This window comes from Bos grunniens, chromosome 4 (genome assembly GCF_055505025.1).
Source record: "Bos grunniens cultivar Pamir isolate PY7600 chromosome 4, Bosgru_T2T1.0, whole genome shotgun sequence".
NCBI lineage: Eukaryota > Metazoa > Chordata > Mammalia > Artiodactyla > Bovidae > Bos > Bos grunniens.
The window spans coordinates 27,315,035-27,333,704 of NC_141168.1; the positions used below are offsets into that span (position 1 = coordinate 27,315,035).

General features: G+C 38.5%; 1 protein-coding gene across 1 annotated transcript in view; it reads left to right on the forward strand.

Moving 5' to 3' along the window:
- Positions 1-14,295, forward strand: part of TNPO3 (transportin 3) — a 78,648-nt gene extending 64,353 nt beyond the window's left edge. The window contains 6 exon segments of the mRNA XM_086395727.1: positions 816-972; positions 2,238-2,405; positions 4,591-4,703; positions 12,374-12,414; positions 12,417-12,465; positions 13,985-14,295. Of these exon segments, the coding sequence (XP_086251853.1) occupies positions 816-972; positions 2,238-2,405; positions 4,591-4,703; positions 12,374-12,414; positions 12,417-12,465; positions 13,985-14,003 (547 nt within the window). The 3' untranslated portion in view covers positions 14,004-14,295.
- Positions 14,296-18,670: the final 4,375 nt, after the last annotated feature.

The following is an 18,670-nucleotide window of genomic DNA, read 5'->3' on the forward strand; positions in this document are numbered from 1 at the left end:
TATTAATTTTTTGAGTTGGTATGAGAAAAATTGGGTGGGCCGTCAACCTGTTTTCCTGGTGTGTTTCTTGAAAAATTAATCTCAAGAGATTCTCTTTGTACAAATGATTGCCTGGTAAAATAAATTTGGAATGTTATTTTACTTTTTCTTGGAGATTTTCTATGAACATTAGAGGATCTGAGAAAATTGGGAAGTATAGAGTTCCCATATACCTTTAGCTTCCCCCTTCCTTCCCTCACAGCCTACCTTGCTATCAACATCCCCCACCAGAGTGGCCCATTTATTAAAATTAATGAACTTCCATTGCCACATCATTTTTAAAGTACTTACTTTACATTAGGATTCTGTCTTGGTGGTTGTCTTCCAAGCGTCTTGTTTAGTCTCTAAGTCGTGTCTGACTCTTTGTGACCCCATGGACCATAGCCCACCAGGCTCCTCTGTCCGTGGGATTTTCCAGGCAAGAATACTGGAGTGGGTTGCCATTCCCTTCTCCAGGGGATCTTTCCAACCCAGGGATCAAATCTGTATCTCCTACATTGCAGGCCAATTCTTTACCATTGAGCCACCAGGGAAGCCAAGGTCTTTCTATGGGTTTGGACAAGTGTATGACATAACCATCATTACAGTAGCATAGAGCATAGTTTTAGTACTGTCAGTATCCCCTATGTTTTACCTATTCATGTTCCTACCCTCCACTCCGTCAATCCCTAACAACCACTGATCTTTTTACTATCTCCCTAGTTTTGCCTTTTACCCTGGCTACATTTGTACAGCCTAATTTTGTAATTTTTACCTTGCCTATCTTTCCATACCAGGTTTATTCAGCGTAGCCCTGTTACTTTGCTGAGGAGCCAAGTTGTCATCCCTATCTTACAGTGGGCCATTGCCTCTACTACCTTGGACCACCGGGATGCCAATTGTAGTGTCATGAGGTTCCTACGAGACCTCATCCATACAGGGGTAGCCAATGATGTAAGTACAAACAATGTATTAAATAGTTTTTCTACTTGTATCTCATTATCACCTCATATATCATTCCTTAGGGAAAAAGAAACATCTCATTTGATCTGTGTTGGTAGGTATATTCCATAGTGGATCATTCACTAACCAAAATATCAACTAGTAGATTTAAGACAACCTATACTACGTGTTGTAAGCAGTGTAAACTAGTCTAAACTGTCTCTGCTTCCAAGCCATTTGGTGTCTAATTGAAGAGAGAAATAGAGTTGTAAAGAACTAAACAACAGCAGCAAGGCAATATTTGATTGTCAGATAAGTGATAAAAGTTGTGATTGCTGAGATCAGAGGAGGGAAAACTCTTTGGAAAGAAGTAGGTTGGGATAACTTTTTGGACTAGGAGAGACCACAGTGGAGCCATTTGGATGGATTGGAGGAAAATCTAAATGGGTATATAAATCATAATCAGAGAAAGGACTAAGTTTGTTAGTAGATACTTCAGAGACCTTTTTGGCTGGAGGTAAAGTGGTTCACAGAATTTTCAAACGTTGATTTGACTAGATGTAGAGTAGAATTGAAAGTAAGGAAGAACAGTGAAGAAGTAAGTATGTGATAGACTAATTGAAGAGTTTTGACAGTAAAAAAAAGAGAGGGAAAGAAGACAAATAGCTAGAAGTGAAAGGCACTTTTAAAGGTTTTTTTCAACATATTAGAAATACGTATATTCAAAGACTAAAAGGAATAAAATAAGTAAGATTTTTTTTTTAATTTATTATTTTTGTGGCCACACAGCAGCATGTGGGATCTTAGTTCCTTGACCAAGGATCAAACCCAAACCTCCAGCAATGGAAGTGCAGGGTCTTAACCATGGATCCCCAGGGAAGTTCCTAAGTAAGATTTTTTTGATAGAGAAGATTAGATATTTGATAGAAGTCTTCTTTTTTCAGTTGCTTTTTAAAAAAGAAAATAGGAATACTTTATTTTTTACCAGAATAAAAGGTTAAAAGGATCACTACCCTTAATCTCTAACCATTGTTTCTCTTCTGTGTTCTATTCATGAAAAACCTTAGAGTTAATGTTAATCTCAACTGAAGCCCTTACCCGTTTCCTTGAAACTAAATTCTTAATATTTTCTTCCTTGTGACAAGACAGTGCACCTTGTGAGTCCAGCTATTATATATAGTTTCTTTTCTGAGAAAGGAAATTATTAAAGGGGAAAGAGTACTTGCTCTTCAGAAAGTTGAAATTAGCACTTCCCTGTTGTTCCTGTTTTCTTACAGCATGAAGAAGACTTTGAAGTACGGAAAGAACTAATTGGACAGGTGATGAACCAGCTTGGACAGCAGCTTGTAAGCCAGCTGCTTCACACGTGCTGCTTCTGCCTCCCCCCATATACCCTACCCGATGTGGCCGAAGTGCTCTGGGAGATCATGCAGGTTGACAGACCGGTAAGACTGTTTTCATAAGGAACCCACTTCCAGTCCTGGACAGTTTCTTGAGAGGCTGACTCTAACTTTGAAACTAGTCCTATTGTATGCTCTTGGAACATAATTTAGGCACATTGCTAAGTTTAATTGTTAAATAAAGGAGCCAATAGAAGGATTCTAGAGAATACGTTTGTGTCACTGTAAGAATCTAATACAGTAGTATTTTTGTTTTTCAAAAAAGTACTCTTTGAGCCCTTGCGGCGTGACAAGTTTATTCCAAACATCATTGATAAGAGAAATAAAATTTCTGTACTCTTACTTTTTAATAAATATATTTGGTTTCCAGGTAACAAAAACCTTATTATATACATTTAACTTTACAAAAAATGTTGAATTTGTAAGCCTTTGTTATCTCTTATCTTTCTGATCGTGACCTTTCTAACAGGCGTTAAGATGATATGTCTTTATAGTTTTAATTTGCATTCCCATTATGATTGGTGACACTGAGCATTTTGGTGTATCTGTTGGCTTTTCATGTATCTTCTTTCAAGAAACGTCTGTTGAGGTCCTTTGCCCGTTTTTTAACTGGGTTATTTGGTTTTTTGCTAGACTTCTGTGGGTTGGTTCTTTATGTATTTTAGATACTAACCTCTTACCAGGTATATGGCTCACAAATATATATTTTTTCCAATTCCTTAGGTTTTCTTTTTACTTTGTTGATGGTTTCTGTGCAGAAGCTTTCAAGTTTGATGTAGTTTCCTGTGTTTATTTTGCCGCTTGTGCTTTAGGTGTCGTTGCCAAAAAATCATTACCAAGACCTATGTCACAGTACTTTAGGCTTTTGTATTCTTCAAGGAGTTTCATGGTTTCAGGTCTGTGTTCAGTCTTTAACCTGTTTTGAGTTACTTTTTGTGAGTGGTGAAAAGTAAGAGTCTAGTTTCTTTGTTTTACATGAAAATATTCAACTATCCCAGCATTGTTTATTGAGAAAGCTATCTTTCCTACTTTGGATATTTTCATCTCCTTTGTCCTATATTAGTTGACAGTATACAATTTAGTTTCGTAGTGTTTTTTTTCGGGGGATACTGTGGTTAACTTATGGGTCATTTTGGATGCCAGAATGTTGTCAATTAAGAGTTTGTTCTTCCTGTTTGCCTCTGCTTGTTTCTGTCTAAGTGGTGTGTTGTCTTCCTTGGAGGCAACACTTCGAGCATTCTGTGGTACTTTAAACATTTATAGTGGAATATTACTTTTGGTCTAGTCTGTGGTGATCATGTGCTTAGTCACTCAGTCTGTGTCCAACTCTTTGCGACCCCATGGACTGTAGTCCACAGGCGCGTGTGTCCATGGGATTTTCCAGGCAAGAATACTGGAGTGGGTTGCCATTTCCTTCTCCAGGGGGTCTTCCTGACCTAAGAGCTCGAACCTATATCTCTTGTGTCTCCTGGATTGGCAGGCAGATTGTTTTCCACTGTGCTACCTAGGAAACCCCATTGTGATCATAAATTAACATAGTGGAAAAACACATAATGTAAAAAATTTAGGTATAAAAAAGTTCTTTTACAGCTAAAAACTGTGACCAAAGCATACATCCTACTTAAAGACATGAAGAAAAATTAGAGCCAAAAAAGAAAACAAAAAGAGCAACAAGATAGAATTTTCTTAACCCAAAGACTAGGCAGTTATCACAAAGGAACTGACTGGATGTGACTTCTACTGAGAGAAATGACCTTAAAATCCTTAAGATTCTGGATTCATATTTGTATATACACTTTTTTAAATGTTTACTTGTTTTACTTTTTGACCCTGCTCTTTCTAGTACCTGAACTTTTGCTTTGGGTTGCCCTTGATCTCTAAGCTCAAAAGATTTTTGGCAGCAGTCTGATTTTTAAAATATTGCATAAGTTTAATGATAGAAACAATAATAACTTCATCCAGAAGAGACTTTACTTCCAAGGTAGAGGGCTTCATCTGAACTGATGTCTGCTGCCCCCTTGAAGGGAGCCTGGGCATGCCTTTATAGACTGTTCTAACCTTCAGTAGGTTGGAAGGCCAAAAACAGTACTTCTGTTAACTCCTTTATTTACTTCCAAGTGGAGCACTAATGGTATGAAGGAAAACTTGTGGGTTTTTGTTATTACCTGTAGGGTCTCAATTGAGTAAGCCCTGCCTCCTTTTAAAATGCTTATCCTTCTTCTCTGTACAGACTTTTTGTCGGTGGTTAGAGAATTCTTTGAAAGGTTTGCCAAAGGAGACAACAGGGGGAGCCGTTACAGTGACACACAAACAACTTACAGATTTCCACAAACAAGTCACCAGGTGAGTGATCAACAGCAGCTGGCGTATGTGGAAAGAATATCTTTGTTTCTTATATCATCTTAGTTACAAATGTACCCAGTAATATTTTTGTGTGTATACCTTTATAAATTAAAATTTTGTGTCTTCTTAACTCTTGAATTGCACAAATTGGTGTTGGAAACCAATCTGTGGGGAAATACCACCATGTGTGCCTGTTTTATTGTTCATATGTATCAAACATATCCTAATAGGTAAGTGGAAGCATTGTGTCTTCCACGAGAACAACAGTGCCTTGAACAGCTCACTCAGTTCAGTTCAGTTCAGTTCAGTCACTCAGTCGTGTCTGACTCTTTGTGACCCCATGAATCACAGCACGCCAGGCCTCCCTGTCCATCACCAACTCCCAGAGTTCACTCAAACTCACGTCCATCGAGTCAGTGATGCCATCCAGCCATCTCATCCTCTGTCGTCCCCTTCTCCTCCTGCCCCCAATCCCTCCCAGCATCAGAGTCTTTTCCAGTGAGTCAACTCTTCACATGAGGTGGCCAAAGTACTGGAGTTTCAGCTTTAGCATCATTCCTTCCAAAGAAATCCCAGGGCTGATCTCCTTCAGAATGGACTGGTTGGATCTCCTTGCAGTCCAAGGGACTCTCAAGAGTCTTTTCCAACACCACAGTTCAAAAACATCAATTCTTTGGCACTCAGCTTTCTTCACAGTCCAACTCTCACATACATATATGACCACTGGAAAAACCATAGCCTTGACTAGACGGACCTTTGTTGGCAAAGTAATGTCTCTGCTTTTCAATATGCTATCTAGGTCCAATATGCTGTCTAGTGAACAGCTCACTATCCTTCAGGAAATCTGTATCTTTTAAAGTCCTTCCCAGCCCTTATCCATATTCAGGGGTCAAGAATGCAGGTGTCTGACTAGGTGAACCAGTGGTTGTAAAATATTATGGAGTGATGTAGACTGATTGGGAAATTTTTGCCATGCCTAACTTAGAAGATAGGCAAATTCTAATTGAATGCAGGCCAAACGAAACCTCTCTCTGGGACACATTCCCATGAGCCACTTGCTTACAACCTAGTTAAAATGTTAAGTATACATGTACGGGTTTGTTGGGTTGGTTTTTTTTTCTTACTGTAAACATAAACATTTTAAATATAGCTACGTAGTCTTCCTAATTACAGTTTTATAGCTGTAAGACATTGATTTCCTTACAGTGCCTCTATTAATTTTCATTTTTTTAGTATTATGAGTAATATTGAATATCTAGCCTTTAACTTCTTTTGACTCTTTTCCTTAAGAAATAATCACTGACTCAAACTTATGTGACTTTTATGGTTCTTGATAGTATTAACAACAGCAGCTTAAACTGGATTTTGTAACTGTGTGTTAACCTTGCTCTGATATTTCTTTTTCTGTCTAGTCTTTAGAATTTTGACTAAATTTTAGGCAATGGCTTATATTCATACAGTTGTGTAATGATTTTAGGTCCAAAAGTGAGTTATTGCAGTAATGTTTGTAATAGTGGAAAAGAAGAAGGAAAAAAATACATGTGATGATACAGAAAATATATATAAGATATAAAGGGAGAAAAAACTATCATATAACCCAATTTGCACTTAAGATTTTTTTGATTTAAAATTTTGATAAAATACAAACAAAATTTACTGTCTTGACTATTTTTTAAAACCATTTTTAAGTGTATTATTCAGTAGTATTACTACATTCACACTGTTGTGGAATTAACCCCAAATTTTTTTTATCTTGCAAAACTGAAAGTATATTTATTAAACAACTCCCCTTTATCCCCCTTCCTCTAGCCCCTAATAATCATTGGTCTACTGTCTTAAGTTTCAGTTCGGTTCCGTCGCTCAGTCGTGTCTGACTCTTTACTCATAAAATGAAATCATATAGTTTTTGTCCTTTTGCGATTGACTTAGCATAATGTCCTTAAGGTTCATCCAGCATTGTAGCAGGAATCAGAATTTCCTTCCTTTTAAAGGCTGAATAACATTCCCTTGTATGTATATGTTGTATCTTCATCCATTCATCCTTTAATGGACATTTGGTTGATTCTGCCTCTTGGCTATTGTGAATGATTCTGCTATAAACATGAGTGTATAAATATTACTTCAAGACCCCACTTTCAGTTCTTCTGGACGTATACCCAGAAGTGGAATTGCTGAATCATACGGCAATTCTGTGTTTAATTTTTTTTTTTTCGCATAACTGCCATACTGTTTTCTATAGCAGCTATACCATTTTGCATTCCCATCAATGGTGCACAGGTTCTAATTTCTCCATATCTGTTTTTATTTTTGTTGCATGTGCTTTTGGTGTTACATTCAAGAAATCATTACCAAATATAATGTCATGAAGCTTTTCCCCAATATTTTCTTCTGAGAGTTTTGTAGTTTTGGGATTTACACTTAGGTCTTTGATTCATTTTGAGATAATTTCTGTATGTGATGTATGTTAAGGGCTGACTTCATTCTTTTGCAGTTTTCCCTGCACTGTCCATTTTTCATTGAATGGTCTTGGTACCCTTATTGAAAGTCATTTATATGTAAGGGATTTATTTCTGGACTCTCTATTCTATCCCAGTGGTTGTCTTTATTTCAGTCCCATACTGTTTTGATTATTATAGCTTTGTAATAAGTTTTGAAATTGGGAAATTGAGACCTCCAACTTTGTTTGTTTGTTTGTTTTCAAGAGGTTTTTGGCTATTTGGAGTCCCTTGAGATTTCATATGATTTCTTTTTTGGACTCTAATCCTAGGTTTATTCAACATAATCCTTTTACTCTACACAACAAAGTAGTACAAACACAACATTATCTAAAATACTACAAAGTTACAAAACTCAAAACAGAAAATTTATAGTACTGAGTCAACAATAAAGGCCAAAGAAGCATTGTACACATTGCTGAGGTAAGCTGCCTCGCCACCATGAATACCAGCACAGCAGGGGGAACTGTGTTCATATGAATTTTAGGATAGGTTTTTCTGTTTCCACAAAAAAATGTCATTGGCATTTTTGACTGGGATTGCATCGTATCTGTTGATCACTTCATTATAGCATTGACTCCTTAACAATATTGGGTTTTCTAATCTGTGAACATAAGATGTCTTTCCATTTATTGGTGTCTTTAATTTCTTTCAGTCACATTTTATAATTTATTTTATTCTTTTTCATGCTGTTGTAAATGAACCAACTTGTACTTTTAAAAGCTGTTCTATTATATACACACACACACACACAGGCTACTTTATTACAAATAATCAGTAGTAAATTTATGGAAAGATGTACATAAGATTTTCCTAACCTGTGCTATTTGTTGTTTTTTTTTTTCATGAGCATAGTATATATATACTTTTACAATTAAAACCAGACCTAGGTTTTTAAAAGGAGTTAAAACTAAATGTTAATCTTTTTTTGTGAGAATTGATTTCTTGTTACTCTCAAAAATAGTTTACTTTCTCATTCCCCAGAGTCTCCAATAATTTTGTTAATGTTAAAATCCCTAATCTTTGTGTATTACTTTTTGTAGTTTACAAAGTGGCCTAACTTCATGTCCCAGAAATAACTGACTTTGGGCCACAGATCAAGTGACATGCATGACTTAAAAATAGCATGTGACTGCCTTCACGACATATTTTGCCAAAGGAGGAGATCTCCTCTCTAGTAGAGAGTCATATACTAATTTGGATAACCTTAAAAAACTCTCTCTTTTTGTTTTTTTTTTAAACTATGAATCTTCCCAGTAGAAGTAGTATTCTACCTACAAGGTGTCTCAGGGGAAAGAAGTATAACAGTTGTTTCTCTCTGCTTCTGTTTTTCTCTGTTTTATCCAGTGCTGTTCTTTAGAAGGATAGGATCGTATTGGCCCTAGATTAGGGCGAATGAGAGAATGGGGAGAACCTTCAAAGGAGGACTGGGCTTAAAGTCAAGGCTGTTGGTTTGAATCTTGCCACTTACTGTTACTTTGCAGGAAATTTTTTATCTGTAAAATAGGGTTAGTGATACCTAGCTTATAGGGTTATGGTGAAATACCAAGTAGAAATTTAAAGATGATCTGGCACGTAGTAGGTGATCAGTGAATGTTAGTTCTCTTCTTGGAAAAGAGCCTGCCAGAATGTCATTATGTACTTGCAAAACTAGCTAGAGCATGTCTCCCTCAGCTCTAAGGCAGCCACCCACACATGGAATAAGTCTCTACCAAGTTCACATTTCCTCATCCAGACTAATACATGATAGATAGAAATACAGCATAAGTCTGAAATAGAAGTCATGGACATTCCATAATGTAAGGAAAATCTTGAGGCTAGGAAAATGAACCCAAATAATGCATCGCTTTAAACAAAAATATCTGTGATCTTTGTCCTGTAATACAGGAAAATAAGATACATTATCAACCTGGGCTGCTTGATTTCTTACTGCTAAGCAAGTTTTACAGCTCCTCCTTTAGCAGGCTGTGACATATGGTGGGAAATGAACAGAAGTAAGAGGTAATATTGAGGTTCTAGAGAAAGGATTTGAAATTGCTCACCTCCTCTTAGTAATTCTCTTTCTCTAGTGCGTGTATTGCCCTTGAACCTTCTGTTCCACACATGACTCAGTCTCCCTTTTGGTTTTAAGGTCCTGTTACTCCTGCCTCAACATGCTGCTTTGTTTGCCATCCTAGCAGGGAGGGTAAACTGGTTCCGTTTCATTTCAGCAAGTCCAAGCCTGTTTCTCATATGTACTGGTAATTAATTCCCTGGCATGTTTAGCTGGCCAACTTGAAGAAAACTGGAGTTTTTCATTCTGAAATATCATTCTTGCTTTCCAGATACTACTAAGCACTCCAGAAGAATTTTTGCTGTCATTTCCCATTTCTCTTGTCTTGGTACTTACTCTGTGAGTGTCACTTGCATGAGGATCTCAAGGTCAGAAGATAGGAATACAAAGCCCTGACACTAGAATAGGCCAGTATGGGGGTGTCTTCTTTCTGAATGAAGTCAGTAGTTAGAGCTTGATTACTTTCCATATGCACATCAGATGAAAAGAGCTACATTTCTCAGCACACTACTGGGATTATGGGGCTTGAGGAATAGTGACCATGAAATTACTCAAAGGTACAATGAAAGTCTCCTGGGCATGTATCTGGAGAAAACTATAATTTGAAAAGATACATGCACCCCAGTGTTCATAGCAACACTATTTACAGTAGCCAGGTCACGGAAGCAACCTCTAAATGTCTGTCAACGGATGAGTGGATGAAGATGTGGTGTATATACACAATGAAGTTCTACTCAGCCATTAAAAGGAATGAAATAAATGCCGTTTGCAGCAACATGGAAGGAGCTAGAGATTATCATACTGAGTAAAGAAAGTCAGAGAAAGACAAATAACATTATGTGGAATCTAAAATATGACACAAATGAACATATTTAAACAACAACAGACAGATATAGAAAACAAACTTATATTTACCAAAGGGGAAAGGGTTGAGGGAGGGATAAATTATACCACATTTTCAATCAACTCTACTTTGATTATTTAAAAATAAATAAATAAAGGATAAGGATTAGGATGGTGGGACTAGAAGTCAGAAAATTCTACAAAAATAATGGCAATTTTGAATTAATGACTATAAATAAATAAATAAATAAGTGTAAATTAAAACAATCCCAAAATATTAAATGCCAGGAGGACTGAGGCAGAAAACAGAAAATAGTTCTAGTTTTTAAGGAAGTTTTTATTTTATTTATTTTAAATCCATTTCTTTGGACTTAATCACCAAGGACACTTAAGTTAAACATTGACTAAAACTCCTGACAGCAGAGCAGTTCTGACAGGATTCGGGGCAGAAGCTGAGCTGATTCGAGAGACTAACTATACCTCATTTCACCCTGTCTCAGCACAGTTCTCCTGTACTTGTATTTGGGTTTCAGTACTTTTTCTTGTGTCATGAAAGAGGCTAAGAATGGAGTTGTCATTTCTTTTCCATAGTTAACCAGGATCTCTGGCTGAAGAAGGGTAGAATTGAAGAACATGTAAGGCTTTAGGATCACAAAAGATTTTGAGTCTCTAACATTATCCTGAGTTTCTCTCTTTCCTGTTGTTTTAGTCCCTTATAATAACAGTAGCACACCACACAGTGACTTTTCTAGAGTTACATATCTTCCTCCTTCATGACTTTCAGAAGCATGCGTGATAGGGGTTCACTCACCAAGGCTGCCTACTTAGAGTCAGTGTTAATTTGGAAATAGAGAAATGTTATGCTTTTATTGAAACATGTTAAATTCACAGGGCAAATGGCAGAATTTCCATAAAACTAGAAGATCTTCTTTAATCTCCTTACATTTTTAGGATGGAGGGAGACTAGAGGAAAGTTTCTGTTTAATCAAGTCCTGAAATCTAAATCAAAGTTCTTAGTGATGTTTCAGACCCTATAATAAATAGCTGGGGAATCCAGATGTAGGCACTTAAGGTGATGGCTCTCATTACCTTCTTTTATGCTGGATCATGGTTAGTGATTCCCGCTCTGACATTTAACCATTACAGGAAGGAGAGAGCTTTCTTCTGACATTGACTCCTAGGCTATAGGCTGTGGTCCCTGATTTTTTCAGCGCCAAAGAGAGTGCCACGTAGTGTGAGCACATTATTAATTGAATGTGCTTTGTTTTCCACAATTTTGGCTGAGCCTCATGTTCAGTTACCATATTATGAAGACTGGCAGAAAAGAATGCAGCTGGCATCAACAGGTTTTTTTGGTGACAGTCTTTAGACAAAGGAAGCCTTTTGAAAAAACAGGGTCAAATGAATATTGGGCTATTCATACCACCTAGGCATCTCTGTGCTTGCCTGAAGACCAAGACCAGCTTCCTCCTCCTCCCTTTGTTCATACCTTAACCCTTTCCTCTCTCCTCTCCCTTCTCCTCCCACAGCATGAAATCTTGAGCAGCCTGTTCAACTAGACTGATTGAGAGTTACTTGCTGAGTTGGGCTTTAAAACAAAATCTGCTTTTGGAAAAGAATGAGGAAACCAGGGTACCTAAGTTAGCTCGGTTCATAGAGTTAAAATGATCCACCTTAGGTGAATATGCTTGCTTTTTTACTTTGAGGGTTCTGACTTTTCTTAGATTTATCAAGGACTTTAACCAAGTATTGTTGTTGTTATTTGGCCGCACAGCGTATGGGATCTTAGTTCCCTGATCAGGGATCAAAACTTTGCAGCCCTACAGTGGAAGCGCGAAGTCTTCCACTGTTCTACCAGGGAAGTCCCGCGAACAAGTTGTATTGTTACAGCAGCCTGTATTTGTCAAATGCTCTTTTGTTCCCATTCTGTTATCCTAAGCACTTTACATACAGGAATTGATTTAATCCTCAGAACATCGTGGGGTAGATAACGGATGAGGAAACTGAGGCAGATTGGTAACTTGCTCAAAGACACAATGAAACCAAGATTTAGACCTAAGCAATTTTTTCTCCAAAGCCCACTCTTTAAGGGCCACATAGCTTATAATTATTCCCATATACAGTAGTTAATATTTACCCCTGAGTTACAGAAAGATCAAAAGTAGGGTCAGGAGCAGAGCTGGGACAGTTCTCAGGGTCCCTCAAAGTTGTGGTTGCTTTTCAGTGTATATACTTTTCTTATCAGGCAGGGACCAACCTACCTTTCTTTTCTTTTCTAGTGCTGAGGAATGTAAACAAGTTTGCTGGGCCTTGCGAGACTTCACCAGGTTGTTTCGATAGCTCACACTCCTGTTCTGTGCCTGTCACCCAGGTGAGTGGTGGCTGTCAGGAGTACTTGAGGGTGGGCACAGGTTTTAATGCCCATCATGGGACTAGTACTATAGCTGGAGTTGTGGATGCCATTCACCCCCATAAGAAAGTTACTGTTGCAGAATATCTTTTTAAAAAAATTCCTCCCTTCCTCTTCTTACAGATATTTCCAGAATGGTAAGTATGTGTGGTGACAGATTAGAGTACTTTTCAACCTGGCTGTTTTGGTGAAAACAGTGCTGGCCTTAAAGCCATGATACATGGCACTGCCCTCCTAAAACTGATCTTTCAGATTTGAGGAGCAAAGAGGCTTGTTCTTACCAATTTTTGTAATTTTAACACTGAAATGCCAGGTTTTTGACCAAGGCAGGAGGTATAGGAAAGGAGCTGGCCTCTTTGTCTAGCCCCTGATCATCATCAGTTTTCTCCATGGACTTTCTGATTCCAAAGTAAAGCAGAGAAGCTTAGCTGAGGGAGGGAAGGACCGAGTGGTGGGATCTGGGTGCCTGTTTCTTGACTGAGAGAAGAAAGGCAGCTCTCCTGTAAGCCCACTCTGTGATGTCTTAAGCCAAATTTATCCTTCTTGGAGGTAATTCTTGATGAATGTGCAGCCCTCTCATTGGTGGTTTTGGGATTAAATGCTTTATGGGTGAAGATGCTGTTCAGTGGTGCCTCCCATACCAGAAATTGTTCTAAACTTTGATTTTTTAATTAGTAATATCATTTGGAATCCTCAAGTTTTGCAGTGTCTGAATAGCTAATATTGATGCACATAGGGTTATTTGTGCATAGCTGTGGGTATTCATAGCTAACATTTATGGAGCCCTGATTGCATGTCTGGTACTATCCTAAGTACTTTGTATCATGTACAAAGCATATTATATACTAACTGTAAGATAGTCCTCACACAGTCCTCTGGATTAGTTACTATTATTATTTCCATTTTACAAATGAGGAAATTTGTAAATGAAGTTTGAAGATGTTAAGTAATTTGCTTGATGCCACAGTCAGTAATTGATAGACCCACAGTTCACTTTTCTGGTGTCAGAATCTTCACCTTTACCCACTCTACTTAAAGCTTTTACATAGTACCCTTTGCATAAAGTCTAGATCAATGGTTTTTAAACCTTTTTTTAGTAGGCAAAGCCTTCTTTCAAAATAAAATCTTGCATGAAACCCCAGTATTTATTTAAGCAGACTTAAATGGAGGTTTCCGGGTTTGGTTTTGGAGTGGGCAACCTGGATCTGCTGGCTACTCCTTACTCCTACATATTACCCCTGAGCACACTCAGAATTGGAAAACGGCAGACAGTATTTCATTAAACCAGTAGCTCCTTTAAAATCACAAGGTAAAAAATCCAACTATTACTTTTCCTTTGTTTTTAAACTGAAGTTCTTACATCAGAGGCCAGAGTGAGGTACTGGAGCAGGTATAGAAACTTCTGCCTTGTGGTTGACTTTATGACGTGCTTGCCATCTCCCGGACCACAGTTAATTGACTGTCTTCTTTCTTTTGTCAGGAATGTCTTTTTTAATTAGAAGACAGGAAGAAAACAAAAACCAGACTGTGTCCCACAATCAGAAACCTCCATTGTGGCAGAGGGGCCTTCACCCGCCACCAGGGCATCCCGCCAGACAGGGAGAGACTGCAGCCTTCCAAGGCCACCCTGCCGAGTTCCTGTTTGGGGATGTGAGGAAGAATCAGCTGTTTAGAGAAATGGCTGTGGCCTGTCCAGCGTGGTGGGAGGGGAGCTGGTTTCCTGGTGAACTTGTTTCTAAAAGGAAAAATAATTTTAAGGAAATAAAAAAGAAAAAAAAAAGGAAAACTAAACTGAAACTACAATTGAAACATTCTCCTGGTAGCAAATGACACGCACACTTACATACATGCACCCACACACACACATGCTAGCACGCATGTGTGCACACAGAGAAATACAAGTACAGAACTGTCTGAAACAAAAGCATTTACTTAGGGAAGATGGGAATTCAAATGAATTAAACAGCTGCAATTGGAAGGAAAGGGGCAGGATCATCTCTTAAGGTTTTCTTTTGTCCTTTCCTTCTCTCCTCCCCTCTCTTCTTTTCCTTTCCCCTTCCTCTTTTAATGAAAGTGAGTCAAAATTTCTCCTCGTGTCCCAACTCGTGTCTGGTCCCAACTGTTTATTCTCACCTTTAGAGTTGTTCACATAAGGAGAAGTAAGCAAGGCGCCTGTTCTGCTTTTTATCATGGTCACATCAATGATATTAGGACCTGCCAGGGCGAAAATTCATGTATACCCCAATTCTGACCCTACTCAATCTCTTTAAGTCCACTTCCAATCTACCTTGGATTGTCATCTTTGGAGAGAAGAGCCAAAACTAGGGTGAGTGGGATACAAATACTTTTTTCTTTTAGTTTTTTTTTCCTTTTTTGTTAATTTTTTACCCATAGACTTGAGAGAGGAAAACAGAAGGTGGGAGAGTGGAAAAAAGTGTTTACAGGGCTAACTATATTACTAAAAAATGTGGAAATCATTTGACTTCATGGGGGGTGAGGCAGGAGAGGAAAGCTGAAGCAAGCCCTAATGCTTTCAAGGAACTGTAGCCCTGCACAGGCACTGGACACAAGAACACGTTCTGTCTGGTGGTGTCGCCATCTCAAGAACAAGTCAACAGCAACAAAAGAAAGAGAAAGAAAAACAATAAATTTTTAAAATTTAATCAGTGTTTGTTTTTCCTTCCTTTCACTGCCTCATAAATCTGAGATGTACAGCTGGTGACTGCCTGAGTGAAGAGTCTTAGTTGTTCTCTAATAGGTGTCTGGGTACGGAGGTTGAAAGCCAGGCCCCGCCCACTGCCCAGACTGTTCATATTTCAGGGGAGTGGCTCGCTCTGCGTCTTTCATTCTTCCAGCTTACCCTAAAACTCCTGCTACATTCTGTCCTCCTGTATGGCCTCAGTGGGTAGGAGAATGGGTCATTTGGCATGTTAAACAAAATGTAGTGTGTTCTTTTTGCAGTGGCCATCCAAGTAGATTGTTTCCTAACTACTGAATAGTCAGTCTTAAAAAAAAAGAGCCCTGTAATGAAGAGTCATTGACATAAAATAAGCTGCATGTGTTTAAGGTGTACAGTTGGTAAGCTTTGACATAGGGTACACGCATGAAACCATAAAGACAATGAACATAAGTTCTTTTCCCAAAAGTTTCTTCATGCCTCTTCCCATCCTCTGCCACACTCAAGTACCCACTGCTCTCCTGTCATTGTGGGTTAGTTTGCGTTTTCCTGAGCTTTATGTAAATGAGATCATACAGTATGTTATAGTAATTGGGCTTAGAGCTAATAACCTTGACCACAAAGTTGCATCTAGCATTTGGAGTCCTTGAAACAAACCTCTCTGTATAATATCAGCTCTGAGTTTTATTCTCTAAAGAGGCAGTGTTATAAATGGAGAAAAAAACTTGAGTATGGAACAATATTTGGAATAAGATGATCAAATTCTGGGGATCAGCACCTTACCTTAGCCATCCTGCTCATTTTCTGGCTAAACAAAAGTTTGAAGCCTAATTCAGCCTTAGATCCTTACAATGACCCATTGACTTTGGTCTGTTTAAGGAATTTGGCTTTTATCACAGAAAGTCGTATCTGGGACTAAAAGATGTAGAAGACTTAATACGACTCCCCAGCCACCACAAAATAGCCTTTGAAATATATATCTTAGTATATATCAAGAACATCTCCACAGCTACAATATTGAAAACCAGAACTGTTACTAATGGTTCTCACTGTACTTTTCAGTGTCAGATTGTTTAGACTACTTAATACAAATAGTCTTGCTAACAACTTTTGTCATAGCAAGGATACCCACCTATATTTCAGTTTAAAAGGATCAGTTTACTGTCTGGGATCAGGTATCCTAATATAATACTGTCTTCCTGCTTGACATTGTCTAGTGGGAGTAGAATGAGTCTTACACCTGAATTAACCTGTCATAAAGTTCCCACTGAGCTGTTCCCTTATTTCCATGACTGACTTAGCCAAGAGATTTTAGTCATGATTGTGTGAAACACAAATCAGCCATTCGGCCTATTCCCAGCAAGATTTTACTAAGGAGAAGTAACTTGTAATTTTATGTACCTGTTCTATAAAGATCAATAACTTGAGAGTGTATTGTAAATAAGATAGGATCTTTTGGATGGCATCCACACCTCGTGAAAAGTACGTGTCCACATTGTGTAGCCCTGGTACTAAGTCGCTTTACAAGGATGAAAGCCAAAAATCCAGAGAAGTTAAATATCCAAGATTTTGCAACAAGGTATGCCCAATTGTGGTGAGATGTATTACCAGCAAGTGAGAGGGTTGCCTTGTGAGAACACTCCTCTGACAAAAATGGGGGAAAGCTATCAATATTCTCTCCTACTGGACAAAGACTGAAAAGTTCTTCAGGTTAGTGAAAAGCTGAATAACAGGAAGGAGTCTTGAATTAAAAGGGAGTATTATGTCAGATACAAGGATGAACTTGGGGAGAAGAAGCCTTGAAGAACTGAGGGAACTTTACCGCATGCTAAAGAGGTGTATTCATCCCCGGGATCATGAGCATCAGTATTCTGTGGATTCCAACCTGCACGCTAGGAGAGGCCACCAGGGCAAAGGCCACTACCAAGTGGATCTGGAGCCTAGTGGAGCAGTGAATGGCAACGCTCCTGGCTTTAACTCTGGAACTTAATGATACTCAATATCTGCTACTGTGGGGCCGGCAGAGCGGGGAGGGGGCGGGAGTGTAGCGGCTAGTGTTCCATCCACCACTGGCTACTACAGCACAGTTACCCTACAAGAAATGATGGCCAGGTGTGCTGGGGTTTTTGCTTTTTGCTTTCATTTTTGTTTTATATAAGAAATCAAAATGTAAGTAGAAGCCAAAGGAGGATCCTCAGCAGCCACTGCACTGCCTGCAGTATTGGAGAAGTCAGTCCAGGGATGGTTGCCTACTTCATTATTTCATCTACTCTGGTGAGAATGGCAGTTCATCTCTGTGTCTTCCTTGCAAAAAACCATGAGAGACATCAGGTAAATCCAGACTGAGAGACATTCTAAAATGTACCCTCCAAGCCATCCAAGTCATCCAAAACCAGGGAAGTCTGAGAACCAGTTAAATCAGTGATAGCTAGGGAGACACGGTCACTAAATGTAAAGCCATCCTTTGGATACGGTGCTAGAACAGAAAAAGTATGAGATTAAAAACTAATGAAATCTGAATAAAGAGTGGAATTTAGTTAATAACGATGTGTTCACTTTGTTCATTAGTTGTGACAAATGCTCCATAGTAATGTAAGGTACAGTGTGAGATGTCAACAGTTGGGGGAACTGAGTGTGGGTCATATAGGCACTCTATTAGCTACTTTCCTGTAAATCTAAAACTATTCTAAGATTATTATTTTCTTTTAATCACTAAAATCTGCACAGGCCACTTAACCATATGAAGATGCTCATCCTTGTTCATAATGAGAAATGGTAGAGATACTATTTCTCACCTATCAGATTGGCAAAATCCAAAAAATTGGCATTATAATCTGTTGAGATTGTGGGGAAACAGCTACACTCAGAGATTTATCTGGATTTTGCAAATATTTAAAATTCGACACATTTTTATCCTTTGACCCAGAAATCCCATTTCTGTGGATTCATCCTAAAGATATACTGGCAAAAGTAATAAAAAGACATAAATATGCACAAGCTTATCCACTGTAGTGTTGGGAATTTAGATGAGAAGGACTGTGAATTGATAATTATTGAAGCTACTACATGGGAATTTTATACCATTCTCCCTACTTTCACAGATGTTAAAGATATTCCATAATAAAAAGATAACAGCAAAATTGTTCAGGTCAGAAAATTACATCTGTAAGCCAGATTCAAACAGTGATCTCCCAATTTGTATGCATTGTCCTAATATATTTAATAGCATATGAACATACATGAGGCTAACAGATAGTAATGGTCCTTAGGTGAGATCCAGCCCCTTTTCACCATTTCTTATGGGAAAATTGATTTGGACAGAATCTTAGACTCTGCACACATTTAAAAGTCCACGCCCTTGCTTCAGCCGGCTTCCTCCTGGAAAGCACAGCCAGCCAGCCGAGTGCTTGTGAAGGCCTCACTGACTCATCAGCCTGGAAGGCAGGCCCTCCCTGTGTCAACAGCCCCAGAGCAGGAGGGCAGGTGCTG